At 43.2% G+C, this 20,506-nt stretch overlaps 1 protein-coding gene across 1 annotated transcript in view; it reads left to right on the top strand.

Moving 5' to 3' along the window:
- TRPC5 (transient receptor potential cation channel subfamily C member 5) overlaps positions 1-20,506 on the top strand; it is a 158,164-nt gene that overhangs the window by 12,901 nt on the left and 124,757 nt on the right. Inside the window, exon 2 of the mRNA XM_004281548.3 lies at positions 8,234-8,632. Within this exon, the coding sequence (XP_004281596.1) occupies positions 8,255-8,632 (378 nt within the window). The 5' untranslated portion in view covers positions 8,234-8,254. The remainder of the gene's footprint in view (positions 1-8,233; positions 8,633-20,506) is intronic.

The following is a 20,506-nucleotide window of genomic DNA, read 5'->3' as shown; positions in this document are numbered from 1 at the left end:
GGTAGATATTTCAAACTATTTTAATATCCTCTATGATTATTAATATGCTCAGGTTTTCTATTTGTTTGTGGTTTAATTTTGGTAATTTTCCAGAAAATGCTATCACTTAGGTTGTGTTCACCTTCTTGTAACAGAAAAGCATGCCTAAAAGTGGGTTAACAAAAGGGGTTTTCATCTCACACAACTAGAAGTCTAGAGGTTGAGCACCTCCCAGATTGGTTAATTCAATAGCTCAAAGACATCACAAAGGACCCAATTTATGCCATTCTCAATGTGGAGGCTGCATCTTTTAGGTTGGCTCTCTTCATAGTCCCCAGATGGCTACCAAAGTCTTTGGTGTCACATGCAAATGACAACATTCAGAGGCAAAAAGAGGAAATATTTTTTTTTTTTTTACATCTCTTTTTAAGAACAAAGTAACTTTTCCCAGAAGCCCTCTAGTACATCTCATTGGGTAGAATTGTACCAACTGCTCAAATCTAGGTAAATCACTGCCCAAAGAAATGGAATTACCAATATTGATTTAGTCTTAGACTAATTAAGACTCTTTCCTTGAGGTGAAAGGGTGGCTTCTTGCCTAAGCACTTGGCTGCATGGAGGGGAGGAGGTTAAACATACAAGAAAAAGTAGAGCTTGGGACTTCTCTGGCGGTCCAGTGGTTAAGACTTCATGCTTCCAATGCAGCGGGTATGGGTTCAGTCCTTGGTCAGGGAACTAAGATCCCACATGCCGTGTGTTGTGGGGAAAAAAAAACAGAAAAGAAAAAGCAGAGCTCTACTGACAGAGCATTCCACCATCTCTATCCTTACCACTGTTTCATGTAGTAATTTAATACGTATCTATTGAGAGCCTACTACGTGCCAGGTTTTGTATATAGAGTAGTAAACATGACAGATAAGGTTCTTGCTAATGGAGTAAATGGAGTTTACATTTTGTAAATGGAGTTTACATTTTGTTTGGGGGAACTAGATGTTAAAACAATAAACAAAAATGTGAGTATTTCAAATAGTAATAAGTTCTTCAAGAAAATCAAGTCTGTATAATGAGAAGAGGGTGACATGAAGGGACTTGCTCCATTAGAAATGTGTTCTTGGGAGGCTTACTGAAAAGATGACATTTGATCTGAAGTCTACATAAGAAGGAAACTGAAGGTCTAGTAGAAGAGTATTATAGGCAGTGAACCAACCACATGCGCTAAGGTCCCAAGGTGATCACGTGCTTGAGAGTTTTGAAGAATAGAAAGACAGCCAATGTTCTATTAAAATGAGGTGAATGGACCTAGAGACTGTCATACAGAGTGAAGTAAGTCAGAAAGAGAAAAACAAATACTGTATGCCAACACATATATATAGAATCTAAAAAAAAAAAATGGTTCTGAAGAACCTAGCGGCAGGACAGGAATAAAGACGCAGATGTAGAGAACGGACTTGAGGACACAGGGAGGGGGAAGGGTAAGCTGGGACGATGTGAGTGGCATGGACTTATATACACTACCAAATGTAAAGCAGATAGCTAGTGGGAAGCAGCCACATAGCACAGTGCTTTGTGTCCACCTAGAGGGGTGGGATAGGGAGGGTGGGAGGGAGACGCAAGAGGGAGGAGATATGGGGATATATGTTTATGTATAGCTGATTCACTTTGTTATACAGCAGAAACTAACACACCATTGTAAAGCAATTATACTCTAATAAAAATAAAATACCATTGTGTTTTATATACCCACACCTGAGCACCTGCTGTGTCCGTCATCTAGAATGACCATCCTTACGTTGCTGTCTAGCAAACTCTTACCAACCCTTTAAGACATAGCTCAAATATTTCTCTTCAATTTTCTCCCCAGGTAGAGTTAAACACTTCCTCCTACTATATAGTGTGCCTATTATATATTAGACTCCGTATCAGACCATAGTACATTTAACTTATTTTCATTTTTATCCCTCCCTCTGGACTTGGAAATGTTTGAAGACAAGGGCTATGTCATTTATATATGTATATTTGTATTCCCTACCGCCAAGTGTTCTGGCCATGACAAATACTAGTTGCATAACAAGTATTAAACTGAAACATCGAATATCTACTATTCTTGGCACTATTATAAGCATCATGGAGCATACAAAAGAATCTACCTTCATTGAAGCAGTTCAGAATGTAGACTCCAGAGTCAGAAGCTTGGCTCTTAGCCCCTTCCCAACACTTCCTAGCTATGTGAACTTAAGCAAATTACTTAACCTCTCTGTGCCTCAGGTTCCTTATCTGTGAGGTGGGAGATAATAATGGTAACTGCCTGAAAGTGAGGAATAATTTAAATAATGTATGTGAAGCATTTAGCACACACAATATCTGGCACATGATAAGTGCTTCATGTTAATTTATTATTTATAAATTAATGAAATTATTGGATTGATAAGATTTATACAAATGAAAAGCATAATACTACAAACACACCACTACGCAGGATGGTCTAAAGTGCCTTTTGAAACAAGATATTATGGTGTCTTGATCTTGCTGAATGAGAAATGAAGAAAAAATCAGCGACAGTGTAATCTGTCTTGGCCTGACCATTCTAGAGAACTGTGTTCATTTCTGAGCAGCAAACTTTAAGAAAAACAAAGTACAGTATAACTAGAATCAGACCACTAGGATGCTTATAATTCTAGAGAAGGGGAGACTCCTGGGGGCAGAGAGAAACCTGAGAGCTGAAATCAAACACGTGAAGGATTGTTATATAGAAGAAAGGAGAGCTTTGCTCAATACTGCTCTAGAGAGCAGATCTAGGGCCATGGAATAGAAGCTGTAGGTGGGTGATTTCAGCGGGACATAAACCAGCGTTTGCTGAATGTCAGCACTCACCATGAAGGTGAGAAAGTGGTGAGTTTCTCATCAGTGGAGGTGCTCATTAAGTGAACAATCACTTAACAAGGATATTGTCAAGGGGGCTTTTTCACTGGACAGGGGATTATTCTAGATGACCTTTGAGGTCCCTTGCAGGAGGCTCAAGATCTGGACCTTTCTGGGAAAGATTAGTGTTACTACATTAAAATTAGGAAGTTCTAAAAGTGGTATTCTTAAAGGAGTCAAAATGCTCTCGAAATCAACACACACACACACACACACACACACACACACACGTACCTACACATAATCTTCCTCCGACCAGCCCACCCCTGTGGCTATGTGCATGAAGTTTCCACTTTAGTCACTCATTGGATTGGGCATTCAAGGTTCTTGTTCAAATGTAATTTTTTACTAGATGAGGTATGGCTTTAAGCAACCTAGCTGTTATCATCGTCTTCTATCACAGTGCCTGGTACATATTCATTGAATGTTTATTATCCACTTGAGATTGTACAAGTTTATCAAATTAAACTGACTTTCCTTAAAGGACTCTGAAGAGATGGACAAGTAGACAAATAAGCTTGGATAAGGGCAAGACGTCACAAGGATTTCACCATTCAAACTCAATCCTCATGGCACAGAGGGCAAGCCACACACAGATCCCATGTCCATTTTTTTAGTTACATGGGAAGCCAGGCTTTCCTTCTCACAGACAAAGTCCTGAGCTGGGCAACGATCTGGGCTGGGATTTGGTGAGAATACTTTGCATCCTGGCCTTCTGCCCGGCCCATTGATGTAGCTCTTTAAATCGCATCAGTTAAAACCACAAATGTCACAGATCCCATTAGACAAACTCCTCTGGCTAGCAGCACAGAAAGGAAGGAACACGATAAGCCCCCTGAGGCAGCCTGATTGACCATTCCTAATCTTTCATGCTTGGGGGACTACACTGGGAGTAGGGTTCACTCGTAGAATGGCACGAAGTGCTGGCTGGTTTCATTTCATTCAGTTAAGCATACACCTCAAGGCCAGTGCATAATGATGGGAAAGCCAGCCTCACCTCCTGGCTTAGGTTAATGGCAGATGAGTGCAGTCTGCCAAGTAGAAAGGTAAAGGGTGATGGAAGGGAAACTTCCCTATAATCCATCTTCAAGAGATGCCAGAAATTCCATCATTAGTTACTTATTCCCAGAATAATGACAGAGTAGGACTAATAGCAAGCATATGGAGAAAGAATTAGCCTCAGAGCTTGCAGCAAGGCTAAAGCCGTAAGTGAGGGTCAAATGGCGCCAGCTTTGGGGATTGGCAGAGGGCAGGAAACTAGGCAAAGTCATTAGACATTTAAAGAAGCCTGCATGTAGACAAACTATATAGGGAACCCATTTTTACATCACTCTCAGCGTGTAGTGTAGAGGTGGGCATGAAACCATAAAAGGCCTCTCCTTTCCCCTCCATCACATCTTTCATGTCCTACTAAACATACATCTCTTTACTCCCAAGGCCACAGCAACTTTCCTAATCAAGGAATCCACATTAAGGTGCTATTAGCTATTGGCCACATGATTTATTTTTCCTTCCAGGGGTAGTTTTAGAGATGTAGTGCCTTAAAGCGAAGGAGTGACTCTCTAATAGTACATCTCAGGCAAACTTCTGGAGGAAAGATTTTTCTTCTCTACAGAGGAATACCATGAGGCTTCTCATAACACAGCCCGCTGGACACGCAATAGACCAGATTAATTTCAAATGCAAGAGGTGAAAAGTAACACTAGACTCTGAATTGACTATATATCATCCAATCATACTCACTTCAAGTCACAAATTTACAGTGATTTTACTGTCCTCTCTCTTTGCTACTGTAACCCACACATCTGGCATAGAGTGAGAGTTCAGTGAATGGTACTTTTTGTTGCTTTCATTATTATTACTATTAGAAGCAGTAGTAGTATTAGTGCTGCCCCAGTACCTGGCACAGTGCCCAGGACATATTAATTATTCAGAACTGTAATAATTATTTTATTGCACTGGCTCCTGGCATAGTGCCTGGCACACAATAGGGCACCGATTGAGTTAGTTCCCTTTGTTCTCACCTTTCCCTGGGATACATTTGCCTTTGGTTTCCCCCCAAGCCGCACCTTGCTAAAGTGGGCACAGACCTTCCTGTAGCAATAATGCTTAGCCCAGCACCACAAGTGACACCATATGAGAAGACATCTAGCCTTCTCTTCCATGTTAGCCCCCTAAGTGGCAAATGGGCAACAGGTGCCTAAGGTCATTTTTTTTAATATGGGGAAAGTGAGGTTTTGAGCTATTGCCTTATAATTTTAGTTTACCTCTAGTCCCTGTATCCTATCATAGCCTTAAAAATATGCCCCCACCACTATCTCCCAACTAGGCTATGATCAATCTCACCACCTTTGTTCGTGTGGTACCTGAACTACCCTCATATTTTTACACTAAATTTGTCCTCCAAGGACTGGGTAACAGCTACCTTCTCCATGAAACCTTCTCTGAGACTTCCAGCCTCACAGAGCCCTTTCTGAAATTCCAAAGCATCAAATCAGTAGCACACAATTTAGCCCTTCATTCTGTAGCTGCACCAACCTCCTCAGCTAGATTGTATTTGCTCGTCAAACATCATCTGTTGAGCACCCGTCATGTTCCGGAGCCTGTGTAAGTGCTAGGAAGGCAGGAATCAAGGGACTCCTACCCGAATGGCAGGAAGACAAACACGCAGTTGAGTGACATTGGAGAAACGTGATCTGAGTGCCAGTGGGGAACTCAGAGGGAGATTGGCTAACTTTCTGAGGGTCTTGGGGGAAGGCTTCACGGAGAAGGGGACCTATGAGCAAGGTGCTGAAGTAGAGAGAAGTTAGTTAAGTGGAGAAGGTGGGATGAAGCCACATGCAAACGCATGGTCATGAAAGGGCAACTCAGAGAACATGACTCAGTACGGCTAGAACTTGGGGAGAGATGGAGAGAGATGAGAGAATATCATGGAAGGTTTACTCATTCATTCATCAAATATGTATCCAGGGTGTGAAAAACAGGACAGATGCAACTGCACTTGAGATTTAAAGCAAATTGGACTGAACAGACGATTACCCAGGAAGACAAAGAAATATGTCTATGTAACTAGAAATTCTGATTAGCATCAAGAAGGAAGAGAAAAGGCTCCAATGGAGAGAAGAATATGAAGGAACTACTTTATAATACAGGGTAGTTAATTAGGGCTTCTCTGAAGAGGTGGCATTTTGTTGAGGCTTGAAAGATGAAAAGAGCTGGAGAAGAGTATTCCAGGAGGTGATCCAAGGTCTTGAGGTGGGAGAAAGCTTGACATATTGGAAGAATCAAAAGAAGCTCCACAGGGCTAAAGAATAGTGGATAAGGGTGTAAGGGTGGCTTAAGATGACATTGGAGAGGTAAGCACAAGCCAAAACCTAGTAGAGCTCAGAAAGGAGTGTTGATTTCATCACAAGAGCAGCGGGATAGTAACCAAGGAGAGTGAAATGGGATCAGATTTGTGGTTCACAGGATAACTTGGGGGTGGTGTGGAAGACGATCTGGATGGGGAGAGAATGGAGTCAGGATAACTAATTATAAGGAGGTGGAATGGTCCAGGTGAGAGATAATGAAGGCAGGGACCTTTTCTTTCTTCTGTTCCAAAAGTGACTAGCTCAGTGCTAGGCACATGGAAGGCTTCCACTGTGTTCATATTGATTAATTAAATAAATATAAACTGAATTGGGTTGTTGAGTCTCTTTTCAGGAGGTCACACTGTCCCTTCTTTCTCCTCCCCTTTTTCTTTATAACGGAGACAAGGAGGCATTCTACAATTAGTATTATTAAAGTAATTTGCTGTTTAGTGACAAATGCTTCCTCTAAACGCCACTTTCCTTTAGTCATTCCTGAGTTACTTCAAAGTAGCACAAGAAAATATCAGTGCTTCTCAAGACAGCCAAGCAGCACTCTGCTCTCCTGAGAGTTGGATGTAGAGAGAAATTTGTCATTTGGGCCTGTTCAGGGCAAGAGGCAACACTAACCTTCAAATACCAACTTCCCAGAAGATCACAAGCACATGAATTGCAAATGCCACTTGGTATAATATATGCCTCTCACTCTGCCAAAGCAGAGATATAATTACCTGGAAGAGTAAGGCAAATGTTTGTGGAAGCTGCATGTCTTCATCTGCTCTTATATCCAGGAGATGAGACAAGAGGCCCTTTATCACATTTCCATTTCTTTTTGCTGGCAAAACAGTTCGGTAATGAAAGACACTTAAATGGGTTCATCCAAACTCAGCCTCCAGAGGGTTCTGGAGGCCCCAAGGATGGTAGGGAAAGGAGAGTCAATCACCTAATGGGTCTGAGCCACATCTTCTCCCATGGGGAGGGTAACCATTCCCATCTTATAGGGCTAGTACAAGGAGTCAATGAGGAATATGCATGAATTTAATCTGCAACCTACAAGGCAAGAGCTCTATACTGTGATTCATTCTATGCAATTAATGGCAAAGTCTGTCTTTTATTCTTGGTCTCCCAGAGAAAGTTAAACATATTGTAGGAACTCAATAATAGGTTTTGCTTTGAAATCACTTCTGTTAAAATCTGGCTTTAGATGTGGTACATGTAAAACAGGCCGTTCACTTCTCCTAATTGAATCAGACAGATTCTCATATCTGTCAGCTGCCTGGTTTAGAATCATGGAGGAGAAAAATCATGAGTGGGCAGAGGGGGTAGTGGCTTAATCTGTTGGAGTCAATACCCCTTCCCCAGTGAACAGCAATAAGAAGAATGTTTCAGTTAGCACTACAGCAGTGTTTCAGTCCAGGATCTGCATCTGGGGCAGCTGCAAATGTAATCCTACAAACTAGCACAGGCCCACAGGCCCGGGGTCCAAAGGAAACTGGCCAAAGATGAGGTCCAACTTTGCATCACCAGTCAGAAGTATTATCACGAGTATTTCCAGACAGCAGAAGGGAAGGAAGAAACTAACTTGTGCCATGTCTCAGGAGGCTTCCTCTGGGCCAGTTGCTTTAATCAGTCATTGTCTCATTTAACTCCCACAGTAGCCTTGAGGTGGGAATTAGTGTTTAGTGTGGAGCCTGGCACAATTAGTATTATTAATATCGATAAGCTTAATAATAATAAACTGAAACACCGTGAGCTTGAGTAACTTACCTAAGGTCGCAGACCTGGTAAAGCCAGGATTTGAACCCATGTCTTTCTGACCCAGAAGCCAGGGCTTTTTCTGCTATGCTCCTTTGCAAGAGGAGAAAGATTGTGGCTTTAAAACAGGTGAGGATTTTCCAAGTCATTAGCAAGGCTGCCTCCATAACTGGCCACTTGAGACCTGCAGGTATCTAAGAATATCTTTGGTCTCCCTCTCTCTCCTCATTCAGGTTTCTAAATTGCTATGAACCATGGCCCAGCTGTACTACAAAAGGGTCAACTACTCACCCTACAGAGACCGAATCCCCCTGCAAATTGTGAGGGCTGAGACGGAGCTCTCTGCAGAGGAGAAGGCCTTCCTCAGTGCCGTGGAGAAGGGGGACTACGCCACTGTGAAGCAGGCCCTCCAGGAGGCCGAGATCTACTACAATGTCAACATCAACTGCATGGACCCACTGGGCCGGAGTGCCCTGCTCATTGCCATTGAGAATGAGAACCTGGAGATCATGGAGCTACTGCTGAACCACAGCGTGTACGTCGGTGACGCATTGCTCTACGCCATCCGCAAGGAAGTGGTGGGCGCTGTGGAGCTTCTGCTCAGCTACAGGCGGCCCAGTGGAGAGAAGCAGGTAAGACGCCCCTACAGCCGGGGAGGTAGCCAGGGACAACAGAGCACCGCAGGGTCAGAAGCCTTGAAACTAAGGAAGGTTATAGGCGGGCTGCAGTTGAGAAGCCCTATCATGGCAGCCCTCTGCTCTCAAGAATAGCATCAGTGATCTCAGGTGGGATCTTAGAGCTACCCCACATGGCCCACACTGAGTTTTACTCATTTGCTTTTTCCTTATTAGTACTTGCCCATATACCTTCAACACTCGACCTAAAAGCATCTTCTCTGTTTCCAGAACAGTCAAGCTCCTTCTACCCTCCCTACCCCCTGCTCCACATCTTCATTTCCTTCCTCACTGAAAGGGGGGACAAGGAGAAACCAAACACAGACCTGAGCTTTCCCCTGCTCACCCACTCTCTCCTGAAGAAGGACGGGAGGCCTTTCAACTTGAGTGCCACGGCACAGATGCAAATGGATACAGGGGCCTACACACCTCTCCAGTTCCACTCATGTGAATGCATTCCACCCCTAGACGTTCAGGGGTTTGCCTCTGTGATTCTCCTGTCCTCTGAGGCACCTAGGTTTAACACTCTGGAGTCATCTTCGAGTCCTTCCTCTGCCCTGTCTCCATGCTCCATCCCCAAGCCCTGTGAGTTCTTCCTTCCCAATATCTTGTATTGATACATACGTTCTTTCCTCTCTAGCCCAGCTCCCGCCACTGCACCTCTGCTTCTCATCGTCTCTCCCCTACATGAGTGATTCTCAAAGTGTGGTTCTTGGACCAGCAGCATTTAGCATCACCAGGGGAACTTGTTAGAAAATGCAAACATCTCCGTCCCCACCACAGACTGACTGAATCAGACACTCTGGGGGTGGGGCGCGGCAAGCTGTGTCTCAGCAAGCCCTCCAGGGTACCGTGATGCCCACTCGGGTTTGAGAATCCCTGTCCTAAACTAACATGAGAACTTCTATCTGGACTCCCTGCCTCTAGCCTCTTTCTTTCTCTCAAGCCATCCTGAACAATGATACTGGCTTATTCTTTCCCAGATTGCATAACAATCCTGTCACTCCTGTCCATCCTTTCAGTGACTCCAATGTCTCTTCATTAGAAGAGAAACCAGCCCATGAAGCCTAGCACTCAATACCCTTCATTAATGGTCTTTTCTAGTCCTGTCTCCCCCTTAGTCCCTTCTAAACCCCTCAAGTTAGACAGGTCTCCACTGTCTCTCTTCCTTTGGAGCACAGTAGGCGCATGTAGTAGGAACAAAGAAAATACAGTCATCAAACATGGAATACCACAATACATTAAAAAGTAGAAATAGTACAAACCAAAACCAAAATTGCAAAGTGCTTAAAAAATACCGATAATGAAAACACTCAACATCAAATCGTATGGGACATGACCAAAGCTGGGTTTAAAGGGAATTAATAGCTTTAATACTTGCCTAGTTAAACAAGAAGGAATGAAAATAAGCTAGCTGATAACTCGCAGACTAGGAATTGGAATTGATAGAGCAGAAAGCAAGGTACTAGATTAAAAGTTCCTTGGGTAAAGGGCCTGAATCAACATTTAACACAGTGCCAAGAGAGAAGAGACCTTATCTCTCTTCTTCACTGCTGTATCCCAGCACTGGGAAAGTGCCTGCAATATCAAAGGCACTCAGTAAATATTTATTTTATGAATGAATAGTATGCATCCGCACTGTGCTAAGCATTTGACACGATTTAATCCTCTCAGCTACTCTGTTAGGCAGGCACTGTTATTACTGTCCCCATGATACTGATGAGACAAATTGAGCCACTGGATGGTTAAGTCAGTTGTTCAAGGTCACAATAAATGTCAGAGCCAGAATTCAAACCCAGGCAGCCTAGCTCCTAACCCCACCCGCTTAACCACTAGGCTATCCTGCTCTCCTGGAAGTCTGAGTTAAGTCTGAGAACTCCCAGCACAGGAGTTCCGAGACAGGATAGATGAGTGGAGGATGGATGACCTCTCTGGAAAGGACATGCCTATAGGATTTGGATACATAGCTAAGCAGAGAGGTGTAAGCATGTTCCCTACCCAGTCCACGTCTCCATCCCCATCACAACTGATTTGTTCTGGGCCCCTTTTCCCTAGAGCCCTGCTAAGTGTCTGAGTGATTTCATGTGCTAATCTGAACTAAGGCTTACCCAGCTACTCTGCTCCATGATCTTGTCCACCTCTGAGATTATGTAGCCATTGGCTCTACCCTTCACTTGACACCAGTCACACACTAATACATACTACTGGTCAGCCTTACTTGTATAAATGTTTAGTCTCTGTAACTAGATTGTTTCTTAAATGTGAAGCATACTCTAATGGCCAACTGTTTCCATGCATCCCCCATCAGCACCTGACCCAGTGCCTAGTATATAATGGGTGATAAATTCTTGCTGATGAACAAGAAGGAGTCAAGTGTATCTCCCAGAAAAGCACATAGCTAGCTGCTTGCACAAGACATCCTGGACTTTCATATTCAATCCCATTTAGCTTCATAACTGTTTTGAAAGAGGGGAGAGCAGAGAGGAAATTTGCAAAAATGGGACTAGCAACGGCAGCCCTATCTGAGTTTTGAAAGTAGGCCAAGTCCTTATTTGATGGCCAACCCTTTCTCCCATCTTTCCCCATTGCTCTGGCAAACCCTGAGGAAGAAAGGCGCCAGGTAAAGTCACTCGAAAGTACAATCTAAGGCATGACCCCCCCTGGATAGAAGCAGTGCTTACCTCACAGGAAGCACCACTGGTAGAATGTCAGGCAGATGAAACCTGGGTGAAGCTACTGGGGACAGGCTGTTTTTCACCAAGGGCCTTTCAGACTCACTGCCTCCTTTGTCCACCGTACATCATACTGAAGTCTCTTCAGCAGCCTTCTCCTCCCTTTCTCCTCTCTCCTCTCTCCTAAACTCCACCACCGGCTGCTACTAAATTGCATTTTCTTCCATTGCTCTGACAATTGCTGTGGTAAGTCATATATCAGTAACTATAACAACAGGCTGCCACAGTGCTGGAGCCCTGCCTCTCTGGGAGATAGAAACAAGATTTGTTTACCTGGGAGCAGTCAGGGATGTGAGCAAACACAGGACTCCTGAAGGACCTTGGGTCCAGCTGGGCAGGCTACCCCCAGGAAGGCACTCTTCACACACACAGAATCCAAACACCTGTCCCTTTTCATGGAGGCCCTCCCCCAGCTCGCCAAAGGATTGGGCACAGCTGACCTCCATCAATCTTGGGTGGATAAACTAGTCCCCTCTTTGGCTTTATTGAGCAAGGAGTTTGGCTTCAGGTTGGCAGTAAGACCCCCTCTGCCGTACCCTCACCCCAGCCCATCATGCTTTTCTTCCTCTTCTAGCCTATCAAAACTGCTCTCAGATAAAGACTGGAGGCTGGGTGTACATGGCTGACCCTGGCTTCAAGTATCATCACTCACATGGACACCTGCATTTTTAATAGGTACCAAATCCTAAAGTAAAAAGGGTGATGCTCTATCAGATAGAATTTCCTGCACCAGACAACAAGTAGAAGACTCCATGCGTGTGTGCACGTGTGTGTTATTCTGTGGTCTTCTTGCTACTCCAGAAAACCGACCCTCTTGGAAGCACCCACTCCCTAACCACTACAGCCTATTTCCTTAGGGTTAGATGTTGGCCACCTGTGGGATTTGTGATTCCTTGGGGAAAACACTCCAATAGTTCTCATTATTCTCTGTAGTCTCTCAAAAAATTTTGGACTACAGAAGGTTTAATACCAGCCTATTGCTTGTCCATGAAACCTACCGCCTTTGGCCCATTGACTCTTGGAAGCACTAGAGGAGCATCGTCAGCAGGGGGCGCAAATCCAGCTCCAATCCAGAGAGGAGTCTTGTGTCTGTCTATGGTCAAAACCAGCTCAAAGATGAAGCTTTGTGCATATGGAGAACTTGTCAAAATACAGATTCCTGAGCCCCAATCCATACCTACAAAATTAGAATCTTGGGGTTTGGGCCTGGAATCAGCATGTTAATAAGCCCACCCCCAACCCGTTTCTAGGTAAGAGGTCTATGTGACTCTCTATATTCATTTCCTAGGGCTGCCATAACAAAGTACGGTGAAGTGGGTGGCTTAAAAGAAATGTATTCTCACAGTTCAAGAGGCCAGAAGTCCGAAATGCAGGTGTTGACGGGCCTGGTTCCTTCTGGAGGCTCTAAGAATCTGTTCCATGCCGTGGCTTGTAGCTGCGTCACTTCATTCTCTGCCTCCGTCATTATATGGGGTTCTCCTCTGTGCCTTTCGTCTGTGTGGTTGTGTCCAAATCTCCCTCTCCTGTCTCTTATAAAGACACCAGCTGTTTGATTTAGGGCCCGCCCTAATCCAGGACTAACTCATTTCAACTTGATTACATCTGCAAAGACCCTTTTTCCATATAAGGTCACATTCACAGGTACCAGGTGTCAAGACTTGAACATATCTTTTGTGGGGATACAGTTCAACCCACTACACTCTCGATGAGAAATACTAGCCTAGACAAGTAGTTTTCAAACATTTTCAGTAGCGGAGTCTTTCATTCAATGAAATCCTACGGAGACGGAAGACAAACAGACCCAAGCAGAGCTGCCCTAGTTTAAATGCAGGTCAGGGCCAAAAGCCCCACGTCTTCACACACACACACACACACACACACACACACACACACACACATAACTCCTTGGCCCTGAGAAGAAAGCATAACTGGAAAACCACTGGTCTAGAAGACAGAATGACAGACTCTAATTTGGAGTTTGAGGTGCTAGCCAGTTTGTAGCTAACAGGGTGACCTTGGGCAAGTCATAAGGTCTTTTACAAGTGTCCAGTTATAGCATCACCCTACAACTCAATTTCCTCATCTATAAAACGAAGCTCACAATGCCCACCCCTACCTAACATAGAGGGCTGTTGTGAGGAAGAAGTAAGATAAAGATATAGTAAAGTCTTCTGCAACAGAAGTTAATGCTAGACAGAGTTCAATGACTATTATCTTCAGCTCCACTCCATCAGTTTGACTTAGCCTGTCATATTGTGTGGAGAGACCAGCTGGTAAGTGGTGCTCACCACAAGGCACCGCCAGTACGGTGACGGGGAGAGCCTCTTCTCCTGCCATGACCCCACATTCATCCCTCCTTGTTCACTGGAGTCTAAGGATTTGAGCAACAGGGAGGTAGAGCTGCTGGCCTCTGCATCAACAGCCCACCCAAGGAATTTTCTTTCTTGGTCACTTGCGTCAATGCAGGGAGGTGGCAAGAGGCTAAGCCAACCTTCTCCCCATGGCCCGCCCCTCTGGGCTCTGCCGTAATTACTCATTTGTCTGTGGCAGATGGCTCCAAATTAAAATTGGTCTAACAGATGAGCTAGCGAGATTAAGTCTCAACAACACCGATAAGTGTTTGTGTTGAGATTGCAGAAAATCAGCAACAAAGCACTCCACTTACCCCTTCCCCTATCTGATCCTTGGTCCCAGGGAGAGATGGCACAGTGTAGAGGGGACACTGAGGGCCTAGGAAAAGGTGACTGGTGCAAAAAATGGGGCCTACAGTGTCTAGCCTATAAATCTCAAGTACTCAGCAAGAGAGCAGAAAGTAAGGAACAGAACTGCACAAGTCACTCTATTTACAGGCAGCCTGGAGTAGTAGAAAGAACAGAGACTTTGGAGTCTTAGCAGTTTTAGTAGATGTGCTTCCTTGCACAAGCCACTTAATCTCTCCAAACCTCAGTTTCTTCATCTGTAAATGTCAACAATAATGGAGCCTACGTCATAGAGTTCTAGTGAAAATTAAATGAAATAATCCATGTATATTACTTAGAACGGGTGCCTGACATAGTGAATACTCAATACATGGGAGGCAATACTGTTCCTGTTCCTACTAGTTGAAGCCATGCTGAGAACTCCTGCTGGCTAATCTCATTTATTCATTTTTAAATATGTATTAAGCACCCACTAGCACATAGTGGCTAAGAGTTCAGACTGCATGACCTTAGGAAAGTTGTTTGCCCTGATTGAGCATCAGTTTCCTTATCTGTATAATGGGGTTAATATTACCCACATCATAAGTGGTTGCGAGGTTTAAATGAGAATTATTTTTTAACATTTGGCATAATTTGTGGCACATAGCATTCAATAATGATACTCATATCATTAGAATTAATACAAAATATTATTAAGTCTTTGTTACCTGAATTGCCCAATATAACAATAGGTATTTATCGCTATAGTAATCTGAGTCACAGCTTTGATTCTATGAGTTTCGTTCCAAAGTCAAAGTTCTAGGCCAAAAACATGGGTTGTGTCAATCAAGTCAAGAAAATAAATCAGCCACTTCATTGGAAGAAAATGTCAGAATGACCGCACAGCATCATATTGGCCAAACTGATAAAGTGAATTCTCTCCTCTCCTGTACCTGGGCTGACTTTTTGTAGACATGGGCTGCTTCACTCACAGAGCAGAATCATAGGGTCTAGAGATCATTTGGTCTGAAATGACATGTCCAGGGTCGCTCAGCTGAGCTCGAACTGGCACAAATGCTTCCTGTCTCCCGAGCCACTATTTCTACCACCCCACACTGCCTCTGAGGAATCATCAGAAGCAGTAACACTTACGACAAAGCTGAAAATCAACAAAGCAACTACAAGTAGTGTCTACCTAAAACAACTCATTCATAACAAAGTTCCAGCAAATGATTCGTTCTGTTCAGTTTTCCAAGTATGTGTGAGTACTAATCATATGCCTCGTGATAAAAATGAAAGATACAGTGAGTGCGCTCAAGACATTGATAGTCTCATGGGGAGAAAAGACATGCACAGGCTGTCCAACCAGTCCGCCCCCTCAGTGGGCCTGGCCTCCTGTGCTCCCAAGGGACACAAAAAACCTAAGCTAGTGATGCTTACCTTTCAGAAAGAAAAATATAATTATTTAAACTTGGTCCCAAGTAGACCAAGGGAGCTACCTGCATAATACTTCACAAGGAGGAGACTATGAAATAATCTCAAAAGCAGGTCACTAAATAAAAACACATGAGGTTTTTTAGCCATGACTGACCCTCCCCCTCCCCCTTCAGGGTTCCCACCAGCACAGGGCTTCCTTTCTGTAGCCTCATGCTTAGGGTTGTATACGGCCCTGACCCACATACACATGTCCAGTTAGGGAGTTTCCTGTTCTCCTCTCCTCTGGGTAGGTGGATCGCAGCTGTGTATAACAGACCCCCTCCTCCTTCACCTCACATGCGCAGTTATGTAGAGGACAGCCATCTTCTGTCTCCTTTTCACCCCAGGCTGCTCATCATATTGGTTTTTTTCAACTTATGGTTCTTGTTGCAAACTCCGTTCAAGTGTGAAATATCAGTGCAAAACTCAGCACTCTCCTCCCATCTCTCCTTCCAGCTGTCCTACCCCAGAGCACCAAATGTTGCCTTGTACTGATTCCTTTCCATATGCCAACAACAAACATGGGACAGAAATAGAACGGTGCAAGGAAATATGTGTTACATTATCCAAAACGTGTGATGTGGACAATATAGAAGGCCACTCTGGTTACAAGTAGACAAAGAGCTTTCAGGGGAGGAATATTTGAGAAAAGAAATAAACTTTGAGCTGGAAAGGAAGAAAGAAGGGGACGGGACATTTGTCAGATGGAAGTGAATGAGCAATGACATGGGTAGTGGGAATGGTGGTGGCCTGTTCACAGTAGGTGCTGGAGTGAAGGGCTGGTGATGAAAGCAATGCCTGGGACTCTTGTTACCCTCATGAGGTTAACCTCATGGAGGAAGGCCCCAGATACCTGACTCAGAGTCAGGACACTGGGTGAGGTGGGCCCTGAGTCTTATCAGAAACAGTAGTTCTTGGGCTCCTGTGCTCATCTGCCCTCCCTCTTTATCCTCTGATCCCAGTTGTAGTAAAGGAGAATGAGTGTATGGCCACTGGCTGAGCAGCTCCTTAGGTGGGACCTTGGTGAACACTCTCCACTATCCCAGCTGGTTGCTACTGGTCCTCTGATTGGCAGTTGGGACAGAGAGGAGTGATGTGGGATGAAAGAAAGAAGCTGGACCCACTGATCACCCAGGGGCCTTTTGGACAGGTCTGCCCCTCAAAAAATATTTGTGAGGAGCTGACCATATTGATCTTTGACTCTCTCTCCTTTTATCTATCTTCTTCCCCAAATGGTACTCTCTCTCTCCTCTCTTCCAACACCTCCCCATACTCACGGGTACAATGTCTGTGTCCCATTTTAATCTCATTGGTTGACAACTCTCTTGGATTCCAGGATATCAAGGCTACCTGATTCCTCCTCCCTCTCTGACCACTGCCTCTTAGTCTCTTTTGTAAAATCCTTATCTTTTCTCTTGCTTCAATATCCATGCTGTCCAGAGTTCTGTGACTTTTCCTTTTCTAGCCCAATATCTATCAGAAGATCCATAATTTATTTTCAAAATTTCAGAATACATTTTAAATGTACCTCAAACATTGAAATTCCCTGTGTCAAACACTAACAAACACTAATTTAGCACTTACTAGGTGCCAGGCACCAGTACATAAACCTACATTAATTTATTCAATATTCACAACCATCCTGTGATACAGGACATTACATTGGCCAAACAGTTCGTTCGGGTTTTTCTGTACCATCTTATGGACAAACTTGAATGAAAATTTTGGCCAACCCAATACTATTATCCATTCTTACAAATGGGGACATCAAGGCACAAAGAGGTTAAATGATTTCCCCAAGCTCATACAGCTAGTAAGTGGACAAACTGGGATTCAAACCTAGGCAGTCTGGCAGCAGAGTCTGTGTTGTTAATCCTCGTGCCAGCCTCGTTTTGCCCTCCAAATCCTCTTCCTCATCCGGTGTATCCTTTCTCAGGTGATAGCACCTTTACCCTTCCATTTATCCTTTCAATTATGTAGATTTGAAACCTTGCAGATGTGTTCATCTTCACTCTCTCCTTCAGCCACCCACACCCAGTTGGATACCAACTCCCTTTGAATAACTTAATTGAAGTGAAGAGGCAAACATACAATGAGTCCAAGTGTAATGCTGTGAGCGATAAGAAAGTGCTGTATATGTGGGAGCATAGGTATCTGATCACGTCACTCAAACGACCACAGTTGCTCCTTATTTCCTGTAGAATAGAGTTCAAAATACAGGCACAGGGTTGATAGTTTGAGGAAAGAGGGTTGGTTAATGACCCCTCAAACCATGCTGAATTGTCACTGATAAATCGAGCCTAGGATTGGAAGGATAGTGAAGCCACCAGACAAGACAGGATGAAAGAAGTGGCTTTTTGTATCTGCAGAAAGTCTATGGAGTCAGAAGGAAAGCCACCTTAGTGAGGGCCATCCCAGATTCAGGGACCTACCGATAAATGCACACTTTGTTACCTCTGGCAGGATTAAGTGACCCCACTCCAGCAGCCAGTCTATTCTAAGAAGTATGTCAGCCCTCTGAAGTCCTCGGTAGAGGGAAGGTAATCAGCACGTGATTACCAGGGGCTTGAATGAGGCAAATTTTCCTGGTTCACCTTGCTATCAAGTGGATTGCTATTGTCTGTCCATTAGTAAAGGAGGGCTGCGAGCCAGATATTAAAAAGGCATTGAAAGAACCTTCCAAAGAAATCCAAATCAGAGAAGGAAATGAAGCCGGTCCCATGACGAATCTCTCGTGAGTCTGCCACCTTTGCCTCCTCCCCAAGAGAAGGGGAGTGATGACCCATAAAAAATACCTCTAAAGCTGGAGAGTGTCATTTCCAAATACCCCTCTGCTCTTCAAGGGCAACCTGAAGTGATTTGATGTTTGGGACATCATCAGCTCCATTATCTGTATCAGAATAGTGGATAGAACTTTGGGGCTAAAAATGACCTCTAGAAATCCTCCAATCCATACTGTCGTCATCAAATAGGCAGATAGTTGTCTCCCCACGTTCTAGTGGGCCTGCAGCGGGAAGGCTTCTATCCCCACTGAGACACCTGGTGTCTAAGACAGTTTGGGCTTTGTCTACCCAACCAAAAAGAATATTTGCCATATTTACTTTCTCCCCTCCCTTATTTCTTAACTCTTAAACTGAGGTATGAAATTATTCAAGTATCAGGGTCCAAGGTCACCACCACCCTTCTCCACATCCATTTGTTTATTTTGGAGTTTTTTCTATAAAAGTAATACTATAAGAATTAAAAGAGTATAAAAGCATGTGAAGAAAAACATCCCATTTCCACTCTCACAAGTCATCACTATTAATGATATAGGTACGCCCTCCTAGGTATTTTCTATGCATATTCAAGCAGAAACAAATATACACAAACACACACACACAGACATCTCTTCACAGATGTTCTGCAACTTGTTTTATTTTCCTTAGCAATACACTGTGGACATCGTTCCCTGTGAGGATATTCATATGTATTGTATTATTTTTAATGACAATACTGTATTATATCATATAAATGTGCCTTATTTATTTAACCCGTCCTCTATTAATGAACATTTAAATTGTTTCAAGGATATTTAGGTTTTGGTTTTTGTTTTTCTAAACAATGCTGTGATGAATATCCTTGTATATATGTCTTTGAACACTTGTGTGATTATTATCTGTAAATTCCTAGTAATAAGATTATGGAATCACAGAGTATGTGCATTATTTAATTTTGATATATATTGTCAAGCTGTTCTCCTACCAACAGTATGTGAAAGTGCCTGTTTCTCACATCCTTGCAATCACAGACTGCAAAAAAAATCAATTTTAAAACATCTCTGTCAATCTGACAGGTAAAAAATACTATCTCATTATTGTTTTACATTTGAATTTCTTTTATTATAAGTGGTATTTCACATCTTTTCATATGATAAGTAATTTGTTTTATTTTTCTGTGAATCAACTATTAATTTTTAATTAATTTTTATTGGAGTATAGTTGCTTTACAATGTTCTGTTAGTTTCTGGTGTATAGCAAAGTGAATCAGCTATACGTATACATGTATCCCCTCTTTTTTGGATATCCTTCCTATTTAGGTCACCACAGAGCACTGAGTAGAGTTCCCTGTGCTATACAGTAGGTCTTCATTAGTCATCTATTGTATACATAGTGGTGTATATATGTCAATCCCAATCTCCCAATTCATCCCACCACTCACTTCCCCCCTTGGTATCCATACATTTTGTTCTCTACATCTGTGTCTCAACTTCTGCTTTGCAAATAAGTTCATCTGTATCATTTTTCTAGATTCCACATATAAGCAATATTATATGATATTTGTTTTCCTCTTTCTGGCTTACTTCACTATGTATGACAGCCTCTAGGTCCATCCACGCCTCTGCAAATGGCACAATTTTGTTCCTTTCTATGGCTGAGTAATATTCCATTGAACATATGTACCACATCTTCTTTATCCATTCCTCTGTTGATGGACATTTAGGTTGCTTCCATATCCTGGCTATTGTAAATAGTGCTGCAATGAACATTGGGGTGCATGTATCTTTTTGAATTATGGTTTTCTCAGGGTATATGCCCAGTAGTGGGATTGCTGGGTTGTATGGTAGTTCTATTTGTAGTTTTTTAAGGAAACCTCCATATTGTTCTCCATAGTGGTTGTATCAATTTACATTCCCACCAACAGGGCAAGAGGGTTCCCTTTTCTCCACACGCTCTCCAGCATTTACTGTTTGTAGAGTTTTTGATGATGGCCATTCTGACTGGTATGAGGTGATACCTCACTGCAGTTTGGATTTGCATTTCTCTAATGATTAGTGATGTTGAGCATCCTTTCATGTGTTTGTTGGCAATCTGTATATCTTCTTTGGAGAAATGTCTATTTAGGTCTTCTGCCCATTTTTGGATTGGGTTGTTTTTTTAATATTGAGCTGCATGAGCTGCTTGTAA

Source organism: Orcinus orca, chromosome X, assembly GCF_937001465.1.
Source record: "Orcinus orca chromosome X, mOrcOrc1.1, whole genome shotgun sequence".
Taxonomy (NCBI): Eukaryota; Metazoa; Chordata; class Mammalia; order Artiodactyla; family Delphinidae; genus Orcinus; species Orcinus orca.
This window is presented reverse-complemented; position numbering and strand designations above follow the sequence as displayed.